Below are 19,852 nucleotides of genomic sequence, written 5' to 3' on the forward strand. Positions count from 1 at the left end.
TCTTTTTTTTTTTACCAATTTTCTAATAATTAGGTTGTTTGTTTAATAGAGAGTTTTGATAGTTCTATATATATTCTAGATATGAGTCCCTTGTCAGATTTGTGGTTTGCAAATATTTTCTCCCAGTCTTTAGTTTGCCTTTTAATCCTCTTAACAGGGACTTAGAGCAAAATGTTAATGAAGTCCAATTTATCAAATTTTTTTCTTTTCTGTTTTTGGTGTCATGTCTAAAAACTCTTCACCAAGCCCTAGGTCCCAAAGATTTCTCACACATTATCTTATGAGGGTTTTATAATTTTATGTTTATTTTTTATTTAAATTTTATGTTTATATTTTATTTAAATTTATGACCCATTTTGTGTTGATTTCTACATAAGGTGTGAAGTCTAGGTCAAGGTTCACTTTTCCCCTATAGATATCTAATTGCTCCAGCACCTTTTTGTTGAAAAGACTATCTTTCCTCCATTAAATTTTTTGCACCTTTGTCCAAAAAAAATGAGTTGGCTGTATTTGTGTGTAGATAGGTTACCTATTTCTGTGTTCTCTATCTGTTCCATTGATCTCTGTGTCTATCTTTCCACTGAAACCACAGTCTTAATCACAGTGGCTATACAATGTGTTAAAGTCAAGTAGAGTGATTCTTCCCACTTTTTTTTCCTTTTCCATAACTGTTTTAGCTGTTTTATTAGTTTCCTAGGGCTGCCATAACAAATTATCTATCACAAACTTGGTGGCTTAAAACAATGGAAATTTATTCTCTTACAGTCCTGGAGACCAGATGTCTGAAATCAAGGTGTTGGTAGGGTTGCCCTCCCTCCAAAGGCTCTAGGGGAGAATCCTTTTCCTCTTCCAGTTTCTGGTGGCTCCAGGTGTTTTTTGCCTTGTGGCTGCATAACTCCAATCTCTGCGTCCATCTTCAAATGGCCTTATCCTCTGTGTCTGTGTCTTCTCTTCTGTCTCTTATAAGGATAGTTGTCATTGCATTCAGGGCTCATTCAGATAATCCATGATGCTCTCATCTCAAGATCCTTGACTTAATCACAATTGCAAGGATCCTTTTACTGAATAAAGTCACATTCACAGGCTTTGCGGGTTAGGAAGTGAGCATATATTTGTGGGAGGTGGGGACAACATTCAACCCACTGTAGTTATTCTAGTTCCTTTGCCTTTCCATACAAATAGAATAATCTTGTCTAACTACAAAAAAAAATCTTGCTGGGAATTTTGACAGAAATTGTATTAAACTTATATATCAATTGGGGAGAACTGATATCTTTACTATGTAGGGTCTTCTAATCAACGAGCACAAACTGCCTCTGTTTAGTTAGATCTTCTTTGATTTCTTTCATCAGCATTTTGTATTTTTAGCATACAAGTCCTATACATGTTCTGTTAGATTTACATGTAAGTATTGCATTTTTAAGTGATTGTACATTTTAAATTTACATAATCTTAATTTCAGCTTCCAGGTATTGATTGTTAGTATACAGAAATACAGTTGATTTTTTTGTATGTTGATCTTGTATCCTGTAGCCTTGCTGAAGTCACCTATCAGTTCCAGGAGCTGTGGTCAGACTGGGTCATTTCTATTTTTCTATCTTCAACTTCTCTGATTATTTTCTCATTTGTCTTCTCTGCTGTTGAACCCATCCACTGAGTTTTTTGTTTGTTTTGGTTTGGGTTTTTTGGCACTGCATGGCTTGTGGGATCTCAGTTCCCTGACCAGCGATTGAACCCAGGCCACAGCAGTGAAAGCCCGGAATCCTAACCACTAGGCCACCAGGGAACTCCCTCTATTGAGTTTTTAATTTTAGTTATTTAAGATTTTAGTTCTAAAATTTTCATTTTGTTCTTCTTTATATCTTCTATTGCTTTGCTGAGAATTTTCTTTTTCATTTATTTCAAGTGGGTTTACAATTGCTTGTTAAGCATTTTTATAATGGTTCTTTTACACTTGTCAGAAGATCTTATCATCTATTTCATCTTGCTGTTAGCATCTGTTGATTGTCTTTTCTTATTCAATTTGAGATCTTTTCCTGGTTCTTAGTACAAGTGCTTTTTTTTATTGAAACCTGGACACTTGGGTATTGTTATGAGACTCTGGACCTTAGTTAAATCTTTTGTTGGAGCTGGCCTCTTCTGAGAAGACCCTGATAAGGGAAATTAGGGTGCCACAACATTACTGCTAGGTGGGAGTGGAAATCCATGTTCTCCACTTGGCTTTCTCTGACACCACCATGTTGAAGGTTGCAGTTTCTCATCACAGCCCACAAAGAGTCTAGGCTCTTCACTCAGTCTTTGTTAGTGAGGGTAGGGGTGGAGCCACAGTTTTTCTGCGCTTGGCTGGAGTAAAATGGTCATCGTCTAAAGGTTTTCTCTGTTTCTAGGTTACCCCTTTATGGATCCTTTAGCTAGAGAAAGCAGGCTTTTCTTGGATCTTTTTCTGTCTGCATCTGTTGGTGTTTGCGGATTGCCAGCTTCTCCAGTATCCAGTCTGGATGTATGAGGCAAAACAAAACAAAACACAAACAAACCAAGGAACTTATCACTGTGCTGTTTCTCAGGTGCCAATGCCCTCAGCTGATTTGCCTTCTCTCTGCCTTTCAAAGTCTTGTGTTTGTTTATATGTAATACCCAAGTTGTATTTAGTGGATGGAACAGAGAAAAGTATGTCTTCTCCATCTTCCCTCAAGTGGAAGTCTCTGACTTATATTTTTAAAAAGATCTCCCTTGATACCATGTTGGAATTAGATTATAGAGAAGCAATGGAGGAAACAGCGAGATGGGTTAGGAGGCTATTGTAATTTTCCAGGTGAGAAATGATGATGGTTCTGGCCAAGGTGGTAGCAGTGGAGATGGTGAAAAGTGGTCAGATTTTGGAAATACTTTGAAGGAAAGCCAATGGGATTTGCCTACAGCTTGGATATGGGGTGTGAAAGAGGTGAATCAAGGACTCCCTAAGGTTTTTGGCTTAAGAAACTGAAAGGATGAAGTTGCCATCTACTAATATGAGGGAGACCAGGAGAGAAACAGTTTTGAGGAGGGAAGATCAGGCGTTACATTTTGGATATATTTCCAAGTGAAAATGTTGAGTTGGCAGTTGTATATTACCTTTCCCCTCTTTCCCACCTATTTATTCCTTCTGCAACTCCAATTACTCCTTTGTAAGACCTTCTCATTCTGTCCTCCATATATCCTAGCCTCTTTTTTCTCTCTTTAACTCTATGTTGCTATCTGCTGAGTAATTTCCGAAGATCTGTGTTCCAATTAAATGATCTCTTCAACAGTATCTAATCTGTTTAACTCATTCACTGAGTTTTAATTTTCAATTACTGCATTTTTCATTTCTAGAAGTCAGCTTTAGTTCTTTTTTCAAATCTGCCTCTTTTTAAAAATAGTGCTTTGTTCTTTTATGTTTTTTATTTCTTCTTTTATGTTCTTAATCAAATCTAACATAATTAACTCTTAGATTCTTCAATTATCTGAAGTTCATAAAGGTTTAATCCTACTGTTTGTTGTTTGATGACCATTGCTTATTGTGGATTATTTTGTTCACATTCAACTGGGTTTTATCTATGAAATTCCTGTTCAGCCTGGCTTGCAAGCATGTTCATACTGAGGTTTGGTGTTTGCTTTTGTCAGATCCCCCAGAGAGATCAGGTTTTCTGTTAATTTTACAAGTTGTAGGTTCTCAGCCCATGTAAGTAGTATGGGCTTGAACCACAAACACATGTGAAGCTCAGTTACACAGTTAAGAAAAAGTTGTCCCCCATCCAAAGCCCGAGTCAAGACAGACAAGCTGCCTCATTGTGTCCTTATGCCAGTAGGAAGGCTATTTTCTCATCCTTTTCCTTGAGGGTATAGCTCTTTAAGGGACTCTTCATCTCAAGAGCTCATCTCTTATCTCTTTTGTGTTAAGACACAATCTCCTGGGTGCTACTCATTATATTTCTTGAACTGGGTAATGATTACAGGGATGTGTTCACTTTATGACAATTCCTTAATCTGTACATTTTGAATTTGTGCCCTTCTATTTATGTATATTATACTTATTATACTTCAATTTAAAATTATATAAAAATCTAAAAATATTAAAAACCCCTCAACATGTCAGTTCTCTCCAAATTGGTCTATAGATTCAATGCAATTTCTTTCAAAATACCAGCAAGGTATGTGTAGGCACAGAAAAGCTTATTCTAAAATTTATATGAAAAGGCACAGGCCCTAGAATAGCTCAACCATTTTGAAAAAGAAGAATGGAGTGGGAGGAATAACTCTATTTGATATTAAGTGTTACTATATAGCTACAATCAAAACAGTGTGGTATTGGTGGAAGTATAGAAGCCTAAGATTAATGGGACAGACTAGACATGACAGAAATAGACCCACACAAGTACGGCTACCTGATTTTTGACAAAGGGACAAAAGCAATTCAACAGAGACACTTTTTTCAACAAGTGATGTTGGTACAATTGAACACCTTATGGGCAGAAAAAGAACCTTGACCGAAACCTCTTACAGTATACAAAAAGTATCTCAAAATGGATCATAGATCTAAATGTAAAACACAAAACTTTTAGAAGGTTAACATAGGAGAAAAATTTCATGACCTAGGGTTAGTCAAATAACTCTTAAACATGATGATCCATAAAATAAATAAAATTGGAATTTATCAAAATTAAACACTTGCTCAGCAAAAGATACTGATAAGAGAATAAAAAGACAAGCTACAGACTGGGAGAAAATATTTGCAAATCACATATCCAACAAAGAATTTGTATCCTACATATATAAAAAGCTCTCAAAGCTCAATAGCAAGAAAACAAACAACCCAATAAAAAAAATCAAAAGACTTCAACAGGCACTTCACCAAAGAGAATGTATAAGATGACAAATGAGCACAAGTGGAAGCACTGTGTTGTGTGCAGCCATCTGTTTTTTTTTAATTAATCCCAAACTCCCAGTTCTTCCCTCCCCTACCTCACTCCCCCTTGGCAACCACAAGTTCTCTATGTCTGTGAGTCTGTGGGTGGGGGGGTATTTTTAAATACATTTATTTATTTATTTTTGGCTGCATTGGGTCTTCATCACTGTGCATGGGCTTTCTCTAGTTGCAGAGCATGGGCTTTAGGCATGTGGGCTTCAGTAGTTGTGGCACGCAGGCTCAGTAGTTGTGGCTTGAGGGCTCTAGAGCAATGGAATGGCTCAATAGTCGTGGCGCACGGGCTCAGTTGCTCCACAGCATGTGGGATCTTCCCGGACCAGGGCTTGAACCGGTGTCTCCTGCATTGGCAGGCAGATTCTTAACCACTGTGCCACCAGGGAAGCCCTGTGAGTCTGTTTCTGTTTTGTAGATAGGTTCATTTGTGCCATATTTTAGATTCTACATATAAGTGATATCATATGGTATTTGTCTTTCTCTTTCTCACTTACTTAGTATGATAATCTCTAGGTCCATCCATGTTGCTGCAAATGGCATTATTTCATTCTTTTTTGTATATATGTACCACATCTTCTTTATCCATTCATCTGTCAATGGACATTTAGGTTGTTTCCATGTCTTGGCTACTGTGAATAGTGCTGCTATGAACATAGGGGTGTATGTATCTTTTTGAATTATAGTTTTGTCTGGGTATATGCCCAGGACTGGGATTGCTGGGTCATATGGTAACCCTCTTTTTAGCTTTTTAAGGAACATCCATACTGTTCTCCATAGTGGCTGCACCAACTTACATTCCCAACAACAGTGTAGGAGGGTTTCCTTTTCTCCACACCTTCTCCAGCATTTGTGATTTTTAGACATTTTAATGATGGCCATTCTGACCGGTGTGAGGTGGTATCTCATTGTAGTCTTGATTTCTCTATTTCTCTAATAGTTAGTAATGTTGAGCATATTTTCATGTGCATACTGGCCATCTGTATGTCTTCTTTGGAGAAATGTCTATTAAATTCTTCTGCCCATTTCTCAATTGGGTTGTTTTTTGTTGTTGTTGTTTTTAATTTTATTTTTGGCTATGTTGGGTCTTTGTTGCTGCATGTGGGCTTTCTCTAGTTGCAGCAAGTAGGGGCTACTCTTCATTGTGGTGCACAGGCTTCTTATTGCGGTGGCTCCTCTTGTTGCAGAGCACAGGCTCTAGGTGTGTGGGCTTCAGTAGTTGTGGCACGTGGGCTCAGTAGCTGTGGCTCATGGGCTGTAGAGTGCAGGCTCAGTAGTTGTGGCACATGGGCTTAGTTGCCCCACATCATGTGGGATCTTCCTGGACCAGGGCTCGAACCCATGTCCCTGCCTTGGCAGGCGGATTCTTAACCACTGTGCCACCAGGGAAGTCCCTAGTTGTTTGGTTTTGTTGTTGCTCTTGAGTTGTATGAGCTGTTTGTATATTTTGGAGATTAAGCCCTTATCTGTCATATCATTTGCAAATATTTTCTCCCATTCCGTAGGTTGTCTTTTCGTTTTGTTTTGATGTTTTCTTTTGCTGTTGTGTGAAGCCATCTTTTAACCATGAAGAAATATCCTGAAGACAAAGCTAACACATACGAAAGCTCTGATTAAACTGTGCCTAAAATCCACATACTTTTAGGCTTTTCAATTACATAAGCCAATGTCCCATGCTTGACTTGCATTTTCTGTTACTTGCAACTTAAAATATCTTTGTGTCTACCACACATATAATCAAAGTCAACATCATTCAAGATTTAAGTCCTTTCACCTCCAGGTACATTTTCATGGCTCCTAAATGCTCTTCCTCCCTTTTTCCTTTGAGCTCCTCCAGTCCCTCCCAAGAGTCTGAGCCACTCGCTTTATCTCTCCTCCTTCCCCCCACCCACACACACCCCAAACCCTTGTGGAACTTCTGTGTTGTTTTATCTCACTTTCCACTCTTTCCTCTGTTATAGCACTGACCCTGGTACAATGCAACATTCAACATCTGTCACATGGTATTATGACCGTGTTTCTCTCTGTCTCCCCCACAAGATTGTTAGTTCCTGAGGGCCCGGCAGTCCCTTGACTCAATTCCTCTCTGCCTCACCATTTCATGAATTGACCCATAAAGATGAGGCTCAGGAGGGGTAGAGGAGGGAGGTTGAAAGGCATCCATCCATCCAAGCTTGTTTACTAATGCTTGTGTATACCCCATGGCTACCTGCCTTCATGACTTTGCTGAAAAGGGAAGCCACCCAGACTCTCCTCCTGGATCATCTATTTTCAAATCCTACCCTTTCAAACTCAAGGCCTACTGTGGCAGGAAGAAGGGCTGTGATTGGGAAGAGACATCTGGGAACTTTCTGGATGGATGGTAATGTTCTGTGTCTTGATAGGGGTGTGGGTTACACAGGTATATACATTTATGAAAACATGAAATTATACTCTTAAAGTATGTGAAAGTTGTATTCATTGTGTGAATATTTTAGCTAAAAAAGAATCACAAACATATATTGAACTCTAGTTTATGGCATGCATGCAGAAGTGTTTAAGAGAATGGGTTACAGGTATCAAATTTTGAAATGCATAAAAAATAAGATGGGTTGATAGATGAATAGATAGATATATTTGACAAAGCAAGTGTAGTAAAACACTGATGTAGAATCTAGATGGTAAATATATGGGTATTCACTGTATAATTACTTTGATTTTCTGAATTCTTGAAAATGTTCATAGTAAAATATCAGGGAAATAAAAAAGGGAGGTGTGGGTTAACATCTCTAGTATCTTCATAGTCACTGCCCTGGTTTAGACCTCACTGCATCTTAATTGGAATCTTGCAACCACCCTCACACTGGCCTCCACACTAACCCGCTTTTGTCTCTCCCCACCCCAAGGATCGCCAGAAAGAACGTTCTGAAACATAAATCAGACCTTCATGATTGCGTTCCTGCCAACCTCTTCAGCTTCATCTCCCAACATTTGCCATCTCACCCCAGTACACCAACTCAACTCAAAGTCTTGTAGTTCCACCCACAAACCAGGCTGCTTTGATTTTCTACTTTTGCTTATGCTGTTCCTTTTGCTTGTAATGCTCTATTCCAACTCATCCTTCTGCCTTCCCTTGCCTGGTGAATTGCCCTTCAATAGTCAACTCAGGTGTTGTTTCTTCCTAGAAGACTTTCCTGCTCCTCATACTGGGTTTGGTCTCCTTCCTTCATGCTCCCATAGCACCCTATACTTATTTGTAACAGTATTTACCCTAGTATTGCTGTACTTGGGTTTCCATGTCTGTGTACTAAACCACATGTTCCTTAGGATTAAGTCCTCCAAAGGCATGCACAGGGCCTGACACAAAATAAGCTTTGATAAACCATTGTAGAACTGAACTAATGATATTGAACTGGCATGGATGATACTCTGGCACCTTCCAGCAACTTTGTGTCATAGATTTAGTTGTATTTCCTCTACAGAGTGTAAGGCTCACCACACCTATTGACTCAGCTATCTTTCTATGTCCTTCAAACATGTTCCTCATGAAGCCAACTTGATTTCCCACCCCAGGTTGAAATATTCTGATTCCTTTAAAGGCTTACTTTCTCTGTAATCTTTATAAGATTATAGGCCTTGTTGGGCAAATTTTAACAGGTGAAAATTAAACTAGATTTACCAATGACCTGAGTGCTCGTCATAGAATTAAGTTCTTTAATGACACTGATATAATTCCTCCCAACAATACTATGAGGTAGGAATTGTATCTTCATGTTATAGATGATTAAACTGAGTCAAGGAAACATGAAGTAGCCAGCTCAAAATCCCATAGGTGGCAGAGTTGGAATCGAGTCATTGGTTTTCTCAGCTCCCAGGTACATCCTCCTTCCACCACAGCCCATTGTCTCCAGGTTGGGCCAGGTTTGAAAAGCCTTGAAACCCAGAAGGTGTAATAAGCAGTGGGAAGCCATGGATGTTTTTATGCAGGAAGAGATGATGAAGAGAGGATTTTGGGGAGATAACCCTGAAAGGCTCTGTATGATAGAATGGAATGGAATGTGATGGAGGCTTGCTGGACTCCTGACAAGGAAAATATAAAATGGGTATTGTATCTCTCTTATCACATTCATTGGTGAGTGCTGGCATTATGTTGTGGTCCTATAGGAAAGGAGAGCTTTCTTGAGAGTTAAAAAGCTGAAAATGGGGATAGAGGGGTGCAACTTCTATCACTTGGGTTGTATAAGTGGCTGACTCCATGGTTATGCCTCCTGAAAATGGCCTGGAATATCCACCCTTTATGAGATGTAGAAGTCAAGAAAAGGTCAGAATCGACTGCAGAGTTGGGTGAAGACTTCCTTAGGGAAGTGGCATTTGATGGGGCATTAGAAGATAAGATGGTGCCCTCCCCATCCCTCTTTCAGTAACTTCCTCACTCATCTCCCTATCTTCATCTCTCTCCCTCCTAATCCACTCCTATGACTGGCAAGGGGATCTTTTTAAAAAGCAAGTTGGATCATGCCATTTTCTGCTTAAACCCCTTTAATGATTCTCTGTCATTCATGGGATACAGCTATGTCTTTTGACAAACATCAAATTACATATCCTCCATTATCTGAGGTTTTAAAATAAATATTGTGCCTAAAAACTAATCAATTTGGATCATATGCCTTCTCAAACTATACATTCCTTCTTGGAGACTCTGCATATGTTCCCCCAGATGAAAGTTACAGCTGCAGTTATACTAAATTGCCTGTCCTCTATATGCACATGGATTTTTCTTTTTGCCTCCACTTCTGTTTTTATTCATGCTATTGCCTTTGTTTGGAATACTCTTCCCACTGTTCTCTGCCTGACTGGCTAATTAATTTTCATCCTTCAGCTCAAACACCACCCCTGACAGGAAGCCTTGTCTGAACTCCCAGCTTCCCTGGGACAGATTCCCTGACCAGCATCCTGTGCTTGTCTCTATCATCACATTGTACCATATGGTGCTCTTCTCCTCCACTCAGCTTACTGGAGACAAGTGCCATTTCAGTCAACTGGGTGTGAACTGGGTCCTGATGGAAAGGGAGGAGCCTGTGTACTTGAGGCAGGGAACACAATACAGGCAAGCAGAAGTGTGTGTGATGTGTACTCAGGACAGGTCAGGGCTAGAGGATTCAGTATGGGAATTAACAGCATCCAGAAAGTTTAGGAGTGACCATGCATTAGAGGGCTCCATAGGTGAGATCATTCCATCTGTATCAAGACAAGCAATCTCCCCCAAATTACTTGGTTAATCATTGAGAAGGCAGGCTCTTAGTGACAAGTCCTATGCACTTTCCCACTCCATATTGAAAAGAGAGAAGACTGAAGTTGGGTGTTCTTGTTCTCCTTCCATTTGTTAGACAGAAGCCTCTCATCTGCTGGTACCTCCTGCATAAATGAGTAAGGTGACCAAGACTCTAGCTTCTCCTCTAACCTGAGGCTGGTGACAATGCTTTGGCCCCTTACTGGAAAGGGTGGGGTGGGAGTTGGTGACAGAGAGAACCCAGCCCACCATTCCTGCAAGGACTCTAAAATCCCTCCTCTCTTCCCTGTTGCCTCTCTACCAGGAGACACAGTTCCCCCATGCCCCAGACAAGAACCTTCTCTATCCAAATCCTGCCCAATACCAAGATTCACATTGGGAGAGCTGGAGGAGGTCATTTAGCCGGTAGGTGCCAAACCCAGCCAGCCTCACCCCAGAGCCTACAGAAGCAAAATCTCCAGGATGAAGAAATCCTGATTGGGTTCAAACTTCTTTTACAGTGACCCTCAGACAGTAAGCAGCCTGCTGTCGGTCACAGAGTCCAGGTGGTGGTAAATTTGGAACTGAGGCTTCTGACATCACCCCAAGGGCTCTCCTCAGGACACAACTCTCAATGCTACGTCTTGCACACAAGTGCTCAATAAACTTCTGTTGGGTCATTGAGCTGCTGAAATTTTTCTAACATGATGAGAGGAAAGAACATGAATTTTGGCATCAGGGAGATCCTGTTGTGGAAGGCCAGTGGCAAGCTTCAGTCTCCTTCACTGTAAAATAGGGCTAGTAACTATCTCCTGGGGTTGTCAGTGAGAATTAAATGACATATCCTAGGTAAAATCCCTAGCCCAACGCCTGGCACAGAAGAGGCACTTAAATGGTAGTGGTTATCAGTGAGAGGTGCTAGAACAGAGTAATAAGAACACAGACTGTGGAACCAGGTTGGCTCCACAACGTATGATGTGTGATGCCGGAAGTTTCCTTTGCCTGTTTCCTCATCAGTAGCATGAGGATACTGGTGATGATGAATCAATATACATAGAACACTAAGAGCAGTATCTGGCACAAGGAAATGAGCATGATATGCTAGCTCTAATAATTATATCCCTTGCACTGGCCCTAAACACAGTAATCAAGTTCAGCTTGGAGAAACATGTCAGAGAGAGAGAGAGAGAAGGGGAAGAAAAAATAAAACCCCACAACTTCACATTCACAGAGAGAGGATACAGGTATAGTCAGTAAAAACTGCCCATGGAAGCCATGGAAAGCCTTCCCAACAAACTTGTCAGGCCCCTTTGAATTGTTGCACCCCCTTCTTTTCTGCTCACTATACTTTTGACTGTTTTTGGTGTGTGAACTGTGTCTCTTGTGAGGGCAGGGATCCTGTCCCCTCCCCACCTCAGGCATAAGGCTGTGCACTAGGGAAGAGGTGAGTTGATGAGAGAGACAGAATGTAAAGAGAAGGCAGTACTCCTGGACCCCAACACCCCACCACTCCCACCACCACCAAAAAGAAAAAGAATGCTGAGCAAAGCAATTGCCAAGATAAATCACTTTTATCTCTATAGGAAAGGGAGGATCTAAAAAATATATATAAATTACATTAGTAACACAACATAAGAAAAAAACAGGGGAAAAAAAACCAACAGAGAAGTCTGTATGATGCTATTCTAACCTGTTTATAAAAAGGCCCTGCATCAGAAATTCACAATCCTACCCACTTCTAAAAATATATTTAGACATGTACAGAAGCGGTGGGCTTGTTTTTAAATTGCTTTTTTGTAAAAATATATTAAAGGTGAATAGAAATCCTCTCTCCCTGCCCCCTATCCAAGCCCCAGCTCTGTGCTGGGGATTGGAGACCAGAGGTAACTCTCTCATCATGTTCTAAACCTTGGTTACAACCACTCCCAACCCCTCCCCAACTCACTTCACTTAGAACCTGAAACATTTAAAAAAAAAAAAAAGCACACTAGCCTCTTTGGAAAAGCGTAAATCTGAGGGTAAACTTGCTTTTCATTTAAAACACAAAACAACAAACAGCCAGCTCTGAGAGCCCAACTAAATTAAACAGAAACCCAGTCAAATGGAGGTTGGGTTTCAGCTCCACAAAACTTTTAACAAAGAAACAGAAGGGAAAGAGGCCTGGAACCAGGGGGGATATGCTAGCAATTAGCTGCCTTTGAAGGATCAAGGGGAGGGGGGTGTTAATGGGCAGAAGGGCTGGGGTCCTGGTCTTGGTTACAGCAGTCAGGGCCTAGTCAGGCAGTTGCCTACACAGGGACACAGGCTGCCCTCCTTCCCTCCCCTCACTACCCTCTGTTGCTTTGAAATCCCCAAGAAAAGCAAAGCTGGGCAGAAACAGAGGGAAGGGGAGTGGGAACCTCACGTGCTAAGGGGGAGGTAGCCAGGCTTTTTTGCCTTTGGTGTGAATAGATGGAGGACTGCTTGGCCCCTGGGGCCCCCAAGATAGGAAAAGGAAATGGGGCTAAGGGACCCCTGATTCCAAGGAAGGAGAGTAGATGGGCTGTGGAGAAAAGAAAGACAAACTGGAGACACGAAGACAACCAGGGAAGCCTCACATATTCCCTGTGGCCTGCACAGTAGCTGTTAAGTTCCCCAGAAGCACTGAGAAAACTGAGGTGAAGTTAAAGTGGGGGGTAGAAGACAATGAAGCACTCCACTTGGGCAGTGCCGAAATGGAGAGAGGGAGACATTCTCCATCCAGTCCAGGTCACCAGGGAGGCAAGACAGGTGGGAGGTGGAGGGAGCTGGGGGAGGGTGAGGGAGGGGGTGGGCACTGTCTGGACAATAGAAACATTCACAAAGGGAAGAGGGGGTGGGAGGTTCAGATGATCTGCTCCTTTACAGGTGGGCATCTCCGCTCCTAGGCTCGGGCTCCCCCCACATCAGCACTCTGCTTGAGCGTCCACCTGACATCTGGGAGTGTAAAGGTCCAGGAGTGAAGATGTGAGTTCTGAAGTCTTCTTCAGACCAAGACCTCAAGGTGGGGAGAGAAGCAGGGAGGCTCCTGATGGAGAACCTGGGGTGAGCTGTCCTGCCACATCCTCTCCAGAAGGTCCAGGCTGTGCTCTGTGGTACGGGTGAAGGGATCAGGCCGTAGAGCAAGGGCTATCTGCTTCAGTGGCAGATGCTTTCAAGGCATTTGGGAGATGGTTTTTGCATCCTGGGGCCCAGCCAAAGCTATGTGGATAATGTTCTGCAGGACCTCAAACTCTAGGCAAATCCCTGAAGCTCACCCTGGGAGAGGTGGCTTCGTCTGTAGCCACCCAAAAGTAGTTTCCTCCAATGGGCTACAAAGTCTCGGTCAAAGTCTTGGGTGTTGGTCCTCTCCCCACCTTGAGAAGTGACAGGAATCTCTCTTCCTCCCGAGGATGAATGAAGTCAGCCCATGGCCTTTCTAGGCCACTCTGGAAATGGCCCACGGTGGCGCAGCAAGAAGACTCTGGGCCCTCCTCTTTATTTCCATGAAGCATTTGGCAAGAGGGGGCAGAGGCCAGAGCCTTCTCCCAGGAACGAGTCTTGAGTGGGACACATCCATTGGGCTAAGAGGAGGCAGGAGAATGGGCAGAGGTGGGCAGGCTTCTGGAGACAGGGATGGAGCCACAGAAAGTGTTGAGCACTGGGCCTCCCACTTCATGACCAGGGAAATACCGAGGGGCCCAGGCTCTCCTCATGCCTCTCCTCGTCCTGCTTTCCAGCTTTAAGTGGGGATGACAGTAAAGGGCAGACAAAGCTGGTGAAAGGGAAATGGATTGGGGCAGCAGAAAAGAGGGCTCTAGTCAGCTGGAAACCTCTCCCATTTACTGGCTACTCAGAGATATGCAAAAGGCAGGCAGGATGCTCCAGTGGAAGTGGGGAAGGGAGTTGAGGGAGTAGGTGAAGGGGCCCATGGGAGAGTCCGTGCCTTTGGTCAGTTCCAAGAAAGCAGGACAATGCGCCTCAGCACCTTGTCCGGGGCAGGCAGGATCCAGGAGTGCCCCGAGAATTGACAACGGAGAAGGCAGTGGGGGTGAAGGGGTGAGGGGTAGGACACAAAGGGGATCACAGAAGCAGTTTGCCATTTCTGTGGATTTTCAGGATACGGCCGAGTCTCTGCTTTGCTGTAGCCAGGCCCTTTTTGGGACGCTTTCCTGTGGGGGAAGGGAGAGGTAAGCAAAGGGTATGGCAAGGGTGCCAGCAGCAGCTCCAGCACCAACTGTCCTTGGGCCACCCCCCTCCTCTGTTCCTCTGCCCACAGTCTCCCCATCCTTATGCCTGGCTCCAGGACCATCTTGGGCCAAGAGGCCCTCCTTAACTACTCCAATCCAACACCACATGCTTTGGCTCTTCCTCCTATGACCTCCTGCAGTGGCTACAGACTCCCTGGTTACTCTGTCTGGTTACTTTTCCCCACTGATTTCTTTGGTCCCAATCATTTTCCTTCCTAACTTCTGCAAGGTGATTGTGCCTCTCCATCTTCTTATCCTGCCCACCAGGATTGAACAAGTGCCTGGTTAGTGATTATAGCTCAGTGTCCCTGAAGTTGCCACTCCCAGGGCCTTGTTTCATTAGAAACCCCATCCTCATCATCCCAATGCCGCACCAATCTCATCACCCTTGAGCTGCGTACTCTAGGGACTGGGCTTTCAGAGCCAAAGTGAGGAAAAGGAGGGCTTGAGCCCTCCCCGCTTCCTCTTTCCCCACATCAAATCACCTCATCACCACATCACCACATCAATCACGTGTCCCATGTGACCTCCTCCATATTTGATCAATTTATCCCCTCCTTCATTCCCTCTGCCAGAGCCCTAGCCTCTCTTCACTGCAGCCTGGACTTGTGTATGTGCCTCCTTCCTAGACTTCCCACCTTCAACCCACCCTCCACTCTGGCCTACCGGAAGGATCTTCCCAAACCCACATCTGGGTTTGTCTCTGCTTAACACTAGTCAATGTCTCTTCATGGCCTATGAGGTCAAGTCCAAGTATCTTAGGTTGCCCATCACTGTCCCTCCCAGGTGTTCTCATTTACCAGAATGCTTAAGGGTTTGAAGCCAGTGACTCTAAGATCCTTCTCAGTTCTACAACCATATGGCAGTCATACCTGGTCCTGTTTGATTGCTCTGGGAGCCAACTGAAGGGCGCCGCTGGGTCAAGAAGACACCAGGGGCCATGGGTGTGGTGCTGCGGTTTGCCTGGGCCATGCCAAAGGCGTTGGGACGAGCAGTATACTCATGGTCAGCAAGACTTCCTGAGAGGGCCTCTTGTTTAGGCTCAGGGGGAGGCAGGGGTGAGGAGGAGGTGAGAAGTTGGGGTGTAGTGGCCAGAGTTGGGCCTGGTACTGCCACGCTGAGATTAGGCTCTTGAGGGCGAGGCTGTTCTACCTCCTTCAACAAAGGCTTCTTCTTGATATATTTCTTCTTTTGGGCCTTCTGTAGCTCCTGAAACACAAGCCAAATGGGAGGGGAGAATTTAGGAGTGAAGAAAAGAGAAGAAAATTTCCCAGAAAGGAATCTAGACGGTGGTCAGTGTGGTTCTACAACCTGCCCCTACTCCAAGCTTAGCCTGGATATATGTACACACAACACACAGGCCTTCCAATACCTCAGGTCCTTTGGTATCAACCATTCTTAAGTCAACACTGCTACTAACCAGTACAGTGGCAACAGAAGGGTAAATGAGTTCAGAGACTTGGGTTTTGGTCCTAGAATTGCCACTTATGAGGTGAACCATGGACATGACTAATAATAATAGCTAAATTTACACCAGCAGCTGAGGCACTTTATATGTTTGACCTCATTTACTCCTTAGAACAGCCCTGAGAAGGAAAATCCCTCAGTTTACAGATGAGAAAACTGAGGTACAGGGATATTAAGAAACATGAGCCCAAAGCCTCACAGCTGAACAGTTGTTGGGTTCAGGATTCAACTAGGTCTATGTGAACACTCACCCTGCACAATTCTCAAAATGGGACATCTGCGAGTGAAAGAGTAGCAGCTTTGGAATGAGATAAACTTGGGTTCAAATCTAGGCTTGTGCTCCCTAAGTTGGATGACCTTGGTCAAGTTACTAACCTTTCTGAAATTCAATTGCCTCATCTGTAAAATGGGCAAAACAATAGCTGGTTTTCAGGGCTGCTGGAAAGATTAAATAATGACATAAAACACATAGCACATAGTAGGTACTCAACAAATGAGAAACTATTATTCTATTTTCATCTCTTACAATGGTTTCTCTTCTTCTTGCTGATCTTGTCTTTTAATAGAGGACAGTCTTCCAGGTCACTGGATCTTAAAATCTCAGTTTTGGATGGGAGGGATGAATAAGGAGTTGTGTCACTTCTCACAATATCTTGGATTTCATCCATCCATTGCTCTATGAATATACTATCCACTGTGTAGTGGGTACCTTTATAGTGGGCACCTGGACCCCTGAGAACCTGGAAAGGTGGTGCTGAGAGCATGTGAACGACTTCACCTTCTGAAATGCTACACAGCCACAGAGACCAACTCAGTGATTACATTTCTTTGCCTTCTCTTGGCAACACAGGCCTACTCCTGCCTTCGGAAGATCTGACAGGCTGTGGCTACCTTAGGAATTTTTGTGGGACGAGAATAATAATATTAGTAATATATGCCAGGCACTGTTCTATAATTTAACTCATTTAATACTCCTATGAAGCATGAGAAAAAAAGAATTATAATTCCATATTTATGAGAAGAAACTGGCACAGAGAGGTTAAGTCACTTTCCTAAGGTTATAGGAACAGTAAGTGGCCAAGCTGCGATTCAGACCCAAGCCATCTGTCTTCAGAGTCTCTTTTATCAGCCAAAATACTTGTTACTCCATCCATACCAAGAACTGCATTTCTGCCCCCATTTCTCTCATCTGAATCCAGAAATTATCTCTTCATACCTAGATCACATAGTTTAAAATTTTCTACCTTTGTTGCCAATCTCCCTTTCATATACATCATCCAGATCCCCCCCACAGAAGACTAGACTATCTTATGACAGGGCCACTTTCACCTTATCTCAAAAGGCCATCAGCAAGTCCCCACCCAAGTTCAGACTCCCTGGCCTGACATTTATGGTCATCCATCGTCTGGCCACTTATACCTAGCCAACCTGTAGTGATAATGATGAAAAGCTAATGTGTCTACAGTACTTACCGTGTGGCAAGTGCTGTTCTCAGAGCTTTTACATATATTACCTCATCTAATCCTCAGACAGAGTCTATGAGGAAACTGAGGCACAGAGAAATTAAGTAACTTGCTCAAGTGGGAGGGAGAAGATTTGAACTCAGGCAGGCTGGCTCCAGAATTCATTTTTTAACCTCTATTTATCTTACTCCATTCCCCAACAAGAAGCCTCCAATCCAAAAAGATCTGTTCATTCTTTTATTCATTCATTCATTCACTCAACCAACAATGACTAAACACATGCTTAACATAGTAGGGATACCAAGTCAAATTAGATATGTCTTCACCCTTGAGGCCCTTACAGTTTAATAAGGTACAAAGAAAAGTACACTTATGATTGTAAGTACCATGAGAATGCTATGGAAGCACAGAAGGCCACTGAAATAAACTGGTGGTGGATGGTGTGAAGGGGTGTTAGGTAAAGGCATCTGAGAGGGCATGATTCCCAATGGGCAGAGGGAACGGTTTGTGCAAAGGCACAGAGGCATGAGACAGTCTGATACATTGAATGAACAATGAGTACCGTAATGCAATAGTATGAGTGGTGTAAAGGGCATGCATGAAGGGTTGACACAAGGTCAGGGAGGAGAGGTAACCAGAGGGCAAATCAAGAGGGCCTTGTGTGCTTACCAAGGAATCCCCTTCTCCTGGAATGCCTCCCTTTCCCCTCCAAAAGCTTAGCCTGCAAAACCCTTCCCAATTTCAAATCTCTTCTTTGAGGTCATCTCTGATCAACTCCACAGAAGTGAGCTCCACAGAAGGCACTAAGAGTAGTTTTCAAACCTTTAATTAATTTGTTCATTTAAAGCAGTCAAACTTCCTTTTTTTACAAATTACATCTTACATGGCACTAGGATATACATAATAGAGAAAAGTTCTGGACAAAGAATGGCCGCCTGTACTGGTTGGTCTCTGCTGGCTTCCATCAATAGCCTCCAAAACATTTCTAAACTCTGGAACTCCACAGAACATCATATGAAAAACATCATTCTATTAAATTTTATTTAAATAGGATGTAATTACTGAATTATATAAACATTTAACTATTTCACTTTATTTTAATAGCAAGTAACATGAAATCTGAAGTTAGAGGATATGAGTTTGAATCTTGTCTCCTCCATTTACTGGCTGTATTATCCTGGACTAGTCACTTAAAGAGAGCCTCATTTTCTTCACCTGTAAAATGATGAAAATATTACCTATTGAAAAGGGTTATTGAGCAGATTACATGAGACACATGGAAGCACCTAACATAAAGCAGATGCTCAATAAATGCTCTAAGCTATAGGATGTGGCATGAGGATCTAAGGGGATACTGATAAGGAGAGAACCACAAGATTCACTTCCAACTGCTCTCAGGGTTGCCAAGCACATTTAAGAACTTTGAAAACTATAACATGCTAGGAAGTTAACTTGATTCTAGGACAAAAATTAGTGGGTGAAGTTTTCTTGGGAAGCATGGGGTGAAGATCAGGCAAAGTATTTGGTACAGAGGACAAGAAAAGCCTCTCTCCGAAAAAACCAAATTCCGATACAGATGAGAGACTGAGAAACTGAGTGTACTCAACTGAGTCACCTCCTTGGAGCTTCATCTGAAGACAAGAGCTCTCACCCAAGGACAGACTTGGTCCTTCCCATCTGAGAGGTTTTCACACACCCAGAAAGGCAAGTGATATTTTCAAGGGCTTTTCTCTGGCCCCCTATTTTCTTTCATCCTAAATCATTTCAACGGTGTGCTCTGTGGAAGTAGCTTGTCACTGAGTTGGTATATGTAGGATATAGGAGGGAGCTGGGATACTGCCATGGATAAAGATCACAAGTTACCCACTTCCCAATGAGACAATGGTAAGATCCTGTCAGCCTGGAGGTCTGAGTTTTGAGGCTCCAAATCAAACTGGAATCAGTGGCAGGGCCATTGCCTGAGTGTCAGCACTTACCTGCTGGGCCAACTTTGCAGCTGCTGCAGCCAAGCCTGTCTCAATGGAAGCTACCCGAGTCCCCTCACGCACAGGACGGTCCTGCTTTGGTAGAGTTGGGGTCACACGGGCTGCAGAAGGAACAGAATGAAGACATTTATCTGAATGACAATCATATTCCCTACCTCTGAGCCCCCCAAAGGTGGTCTCATTGGTTTTCCTGCTTCGAGCTTTTTACAAAGCCAGATTTTGCTTCCCATTGGGTAAAAAGCTAATTCACAAATGCCCAAGGTACATAAAGCACACACTGATTAAAAGATAAAAGTTAATTTCCCTGAATTGGCATGTAAAGTTGTCCATGTTCTACTCCCTACCTACCTCCCCAACCTTATTTCCATTCCCATATCCTCAGCTTCTCCAGACAGAATGGCTTCCTTATTACACCTCCAGAACATGTACAGCTCATCCTCTCTCCCTGTGCCTTCATCCTCATCATCTACACTGCCTGGAGTACCCTCTTCCCTTTTTTCCACCTC

The 19,852-nt window shown here is 42.9% G+C and overlaps 2 protein-coding genes across 7 annotated transcripts in view; both read right to left on the reverse strand.

Annotated features, from left to right (window-relative positions):
- FAM120C (family with sequence similarity 120C) overlaps positions 1-19,852 on the reverse strand; it is a 330,565-nt gene that overhangs the window by 60,071 nt on the left and 250,642 nt on the right. The gene's annotated exons all lie outside the window — the stretch shown is intronic.
- PHF8 (PHD finger protein 8) overlaps positions 11,737-19,852 on the reverse strand; it is a 99,516-nt gene continuing 91,400 nt past the window's right edge. For 3 of the 5 annotated variants that reach the window (XM_033414827.2, XM_004284767.4, XM_004284766.4), the window contains 3 exons: positions 19,338-19,447; positions 15,304-15,640; positions 11,737-14,353 (listed from right to left, as the gene is read on the reverse strand). In XM_033414827.2, coding sequence (XP_033270718.1) covers positions 14,265-14,353; positions 15,304-15,640; positions 19,338-19,447 — 536 coding nt within the window. In that variant the 3' untranslated portion in view covers positions 11,737-14,264. Of the gene's footprint in view, positions 14,354-15,303; positions 15,641-17,584; positions 18,577-19,337; positions 19,448-19,852 lie in introns of those variants that run through there. The other 2 variants (XM_033414828.2, XM_049704590.1) reach the window with 2 other exon arrangements.

The sequence above is a fragment of the Orcinus orca genome, chromosome X (genome assembly GCF_937001465.1).
Source record: "Orcinus orca chromosome X, mOrcOrc1.1, whole genome shotgun sequence".
Taxonomy (NCBI): Eukaryota; Metazoa; Chordata; class Mammalia; order Artiodactyla; family Delphinidae; genus Orcinus; species Orcinus orca.